The sequence below is a fragment of the Pinus tabuliformis genome, chromosome 2_2 (genome assembly GCF_031772625.1).
Source record: "Pinus tabuliformis cultivar Carrire ecotype Pingquan chromosome 2_2, CPIR1, whole genome shotgun sequence".
NCBI lineage: Eukaryota > Viridiplantae > Streptophyta > Pinopsida > Pinales > Pinaceae > Pinus > Pinus tabuliformis.
The window spans coordinates 254798917-254804271 of record NC_142300.1 but is presented as its reverse complement, the minus strand read 5'-3'; the positions used below and the strand labels follow the sequence as shown (position 1 = coordinate 254804271).

The window sequence follows — 5355 nt, the reverse complement described above, 5'->3', positions numbered from 1 at the left end:
TGGACAAATATTTTGAGTGCGAATAGATCAATGAAGATCAGAGAGTCAGGTTCGCTGCAACGAAGCTGAAGCGACACATAGCCTTGTGGTGGGACAATGTCCAAACAGAGAGAAGGAGGATGAACAAGTTGCCAATCAAGAAATGGTCAAGGATGGTGGCTAAGTTGAAAGGGAGATTTCTACCTAAGGATTACCATATTGCACTACATCAGCAAGTGCAGAATCTAAAACAAAAAGGGATGACGGTAAGAGAGTACACTGAAGAATTCTACCAGGTAAATTTAAGAGTCGGTTATACGGAGGACACCCCGGAGAAAACAGCCAGGTATGTGAATGGTTTAAGGCTAGAAATATTAGATGAAATCAACATTCTTTCCCTGAAAAACATAGAAGAAGCGTATCAAAGTGCTATGAAAGCAGAGGAGAAGATCACTAGAAAACAAAATGCTAGGAGAGGATAGGAAACCGGTAGAGGAAGAGGGCAGTCTTATGGCAGAGGGCGAACTACCAACAGTAACGAGGAAGGTAGCAGTTCCAAAGCTTCGAGGAAAACAGAAAAAGGTGACAGCATGAGAGGTGGCAGGCCATATCAGCGAAGAAGGGGAAATGGGTGAGGCAGAGGAGCTAATTATCAGTGCTACAGGTGCCATAAGTGGGGGCACGGATCTTTTGATTGTCCTGAGGCGGAACAAGTTAGACAAAGGGGTGCGTATGTCGCACAGCCAAAGGAAGAAGAGGCACCTATCAAGAAGAAAAAAATGTGCCAGAAACAGGGGAAGCCTTAGTTTTGAACAAGGTGTCGCTGAAACCATCCAGAGAAATAGCTGAACAAACTCAAAGGAAAGCCTTGTTCCAAACAATTTTTAAGTCACACAATAAGTGTTGTAAGCTAATTATCAATAGTTGGAGTATAGATATTTGGTTTCCACAGAAATGGTGGAGAAGTTGGGGTTGAAGCAGTTGAAACACCCCATTCCTTACAAGGTATCATGGCTGCAAAAAGACCATCAACTGTTGGTGGATGAGCAATGCGAAGTGGAGTTTCATATCTGCAGGTATAAGGATATGGTTATTTGTGACATAATGCCGATGGATGTATGTCACATACTGCTAGGTAGGCCATGGAAGTATGACAGGAAGGTAGTACATGATGGGAAGACAAACTGTTATAAGTTTGTCAAAGAAGGGATCAAGCACATGCTTGTGCCCATCAAGGAAGAACAGATAGCGGAAACAAGTGAGACGAGAGTGTTGTTAATGGGAAGAAAACAGTTTTTGAAGCAGACTGAAGATAGTGAAGTGAGCTATGCTGTTGTCAGAAGAGCAAAGGCAGTGCTACTACACACAGAGGTGTCAGATTTGCCTGCGAAAATTCAGCAGATGCTGCAGGAGTTCAATGATATAGTAGTGGATGACTTGGCAGATAAACTGTCCCCTAACAAAAGTATAAGTCATCACATTGACTTTTTACCCAGAGCAAGTTTTCCGAATAAGGTAGCATATCGGATGAGCCCCAAAGACAATGAGGAGATCAGGAAATAGGTGCATGAATTGCTAGATAAAGGGCTGATAAGGGAGAGTTTGATCCCTTACGCAATTCCAACAGTTCTTGCTCCCAAGAAAGGAGGAGAATGGCGGATGTGCACAAATTCGAGGGCCATCAACAAGATTACCATTCGGTACAGGTTTCCACTACCACGGATGGACAACATGATGGACTGTCTGAGTGGGGCAACATATTTTTCAAAGATTGATTTAAAGAGTGGGTATCATCAGATTCGAATCTGAGAAAGGGATGAGTGGAAGACAACCTTCAAAACTAATGAGGGACTGTATGAGTGGCTAGTAATGCCATTTAGACTGAGCAATGCACTTAGTACCTTTATGCAATTAATGAACGAAATGCTGAAAGAATACATTGGGAAGTTTGTAATAGTGTACCTGGATGATATATTAATTTTTAGCAAGATGAGAGAGGAACACTTTTGACATGTTCGAAAATTGCTGGAAAAATTGCAGTAGAATAAGTTGCTGATAAATCTTAAAAAGTGTACTTTTCTGCAAAAAGAATTAGTTTATCTGGGTTTTTTGACTGCAGAAAATGAGTTGAAGATGGACCCAGAGAAGATTACAGCAATTGTCAACTGGCCATCCCCGAAAAGTCTGTTTGAGGTACATAGTTTTCATGGGCTGGCAAGTTTTTACCGAAACTTTATAAGAAATTTCAATGAAATCTGCGGACCTATGTTGGATACTATAAAGAAGGCAAGTCAGCCTTTTCGTTGGACCGAGGTAGAAGAAAGAAGTTTTTAGCTACTGAAGAAGAAGATCACAGAGAGACCAATCCTAATATTTCCAAATTCTAAAAAGCTTTTTCAGGTTCGCTGTGATGCAAGCGATATGGCCATTGGAGCTATACTTAGCCAAGAAGACAAACCTGTTGCATCTTTCAGCGAGAAGTTAAACGAAAGCAGGCAGAAGTATTCATCCTACGACAAGGAATTCTATGTTGTTGTCCAAGCACTGAAGCATTGGAGACACTATCTACTGGGGAATGAGTTTGTTTTATTCTCGGATAATTCTGCACTATAGTATATGATGCAACAGCACAAGCTGAATCATAAACATGCTAAATGGGTTGAATATTTGCAGAGTTTCACCTTTGTGTTGAAACACATCAGCGAGCAGGCCAACAAGGTGGTGGATGCATTGAGAAGAAGAGCCTTACTCTTGCAGGAGAGTACAATACAAGTGCTGGGTTTTGAGCACTTGAAAGATTTGTATCAGACTAACACAAATTTCAAGGAGGCTTACGAAGTGTGTCAGAATCCTTTGGTGAGAGATAATAGTCCGTGGTTGGACTATAATTTGCAGGAGAAGTTGTTGTTCAGAGGGGGACAATTATGCATCCCCGACTGCTCAATGAGAGAGAATTTCATTTGGGAGAAGCACAACGGAGGTCTAGCCGGACATTTCGGCATCGACAAGACATTTGAGCAGCTCAGCCATTTTTATTATTGGCTAAAAATGCGTAGGGATGTGCAAATATTTGTGACCAGATGTAAAGTGTATCAGTTGGCAAAAGGACATAGTCAAAATACTGGACTTTACACGCCATTTCCCATTCCAAGTAGACCGTGGGACTCAGTCAGCTTGGACTTCGTCTTGGGTTTACCAAGGACACAGCGTGGTTATGATTCGGTAATGGTAGTATTGGACCGGTTTTCGAAGATGGCACATTTAATTCCTTGCAGAAAAACCAGCAATGCCACTCACATGGCCCACTTGTCTTTACATAGATCGCCAAACTACATGGTTTACCTAAGTCCATTCTCTCTAACAGGGACGTGAAGTTTACAGGGCACTTTTGGCTCACCCTGTGGAAGAAGATGAACACACAGTTAAGTTTTAGCTCTGCTTATCACCCGCAAACTGACAGGAAAACAGAGGTGGTAAACAGAAGTCTGGGAAACCTGCTACGAAGTTTGATTGGCAAAAATTCGCGGATGTGGGATCGAGTACTTGCCCAAGCAGAGTTCGCTTACAACGACTCACCCAATTGCAACACAGGTTACAGTCCTTTCTAGATCTTGTATGACATGCATCCTCGCGGAGTGCATGCGTTACAAGATCTAGGACATCAAGAAAGCTGAAGTGTTGATGGGGAGGATTTTGCTAAAGCGATGAATGATTTGCACAAGCAGGTGAAAATAAAATTTTAGGATAGCAGTAAAAAATATAAGAAGCGAACATATTTGAAACGGAGAGAGGTGCAGTTCAATGTAGGGGATGAAGTCATCACGCATTTGCGCAAGGAGCATTTTCTTAGAGGTGCATACAACAAGTTGAGTACAAAAAGATAGGCCCTTGCAAAATTCTCTGAATTTTTTCAGCGAATTCTTATGAAATATAGCTGCCACCAAGAATAGGCATCTCACCCATCTTTAATGTGGCAAACCTGTTTCCATACACTACTGATACAGAGAAAGACAGTACAGAATGGCCTAAATGGGACACCCAAGATAGAAGTGAGACTTGGATGAGACAAATGCCTTACGTTCAGCCCCCCGAGATCGAGAGGATCCTCGACACATAGGTGGCCCAACGAACTCGGCGAAAAGAGTATCTGCAATATCTGGTCAAGTGGAAGAACAGCCCTATTGAGTACAGTTCGTAGATTGATGCCAGGTAGATAGAGCAGGCGGGTTATTTAGTCGAGAAGCTCATGGACCGAACTCATGAATTTTTCTTACCCTGGGAGCCTGATGCAGGAGCATCCAGCTAAGGGCACCTTGACCGAATGTTGGTCTCTGCCAAGGTGGAAAGATTTATCAGTGTTTAGTTTCTCTATGTTTAAATGGTCAAAGAAGAATGTAGGGACTTGTTGTTTTCTTAATTTCATGATTAGTTACGGAACAATATAGTTAGTTAGGGTCACTGTCACAATTGTCTGTCTTTTAGTGAGTGATTATCGTATAACTGTTTCTTCCATTTAGAAAAAAAAAACATCTATGATTAATTATAAAATCTTATAGTGCAAGAATAACCGAATGAGTTAACAGTTATGTAACTAATAAAAGAAACAACTGAAGTGTAACTATGCACAATTCAGGTAACTGTGGGAAAACAGTACAAATATGAAATGTAAATCATTCTGAGGGGTTCAGCATATGAGAATAGTAATAGAACACAAAGAAGATTTTTCTTTCATTCGAGTCCATCTATAACATTCATTGAAATATTTATCTACTTTTCCCTAATAATTGAATAAACCAAAATAAGCAGATACTCTGCATGCATATCCTTTTCATTTATTTTTCTCTCCTAAGGAACAGAAGGTAGACAAGGAAAATTGCATGAGAACTTCGAATACGAAGGCTGGCAAACAAAAAACAGAATCCACAACTGAAAGAACTAGGCACATTACGAACAGTGCAACCAAGAATGAGTATATAAATGTTGAGTAACAAAATCCAGGATAGAGCAAACGAAAAGCAAACGAAGCATAAGGAATTATCTGCACAGTGAGCAAATCGATTACTTGGAGGTTTAGTCATGTGGGATAAATGCAAACCCACTGAGCCACAATCCATGGTGACATCCTGAGACCAAGGAGCCATTCTTGTTAGAGTCGGAGGAAGAGAGAGGAGAAAGACGAATCATGGAGAGATAGCTTACCTGGAGCGAATTGCGAGCAGGAGGAGGCCACCGTAGCTGTGACCTGTAGCATGCACATCCATTTATCAAATTTAATAAGCAGGAGAACCACAATAAAACTATAACAGTGGAGAAAATACAAGTCGAGCAACCGAATAGAACATACAATAGCCATTTTTCTTACACAAGCGAGCAGAA

The 5355-nt window shown here is 41.2% G+C and overlaps 1 protein-coding gene across 1 annotated transcript; it reads left to right on the top strand.

Annotated features, from left to right (window-relative positions):
* Positions 1 to 239: 239 nt before the first annotated feature.
* Positions 240 to 3587, top strand: LOC149192253 (uncharacterized). The gene is made up of 5 exons (XM_089406880.1): positions 240 to 325; positions 915 to 1444; positions 2099 to 2172; positions 2875 to 3201; positions 3300 to 3587. The coding sequence occupies exons 1-5, from the start codon at positions 240 to 242 to the stop codon at positions 3585 to 3587; spliced, it is 1305 nt and encodes a 434-aa protein (XP_089263006.1).
* The last annotated feature ends 1768 nt before the right edge of the window (positions 3588 to 5355 follow it).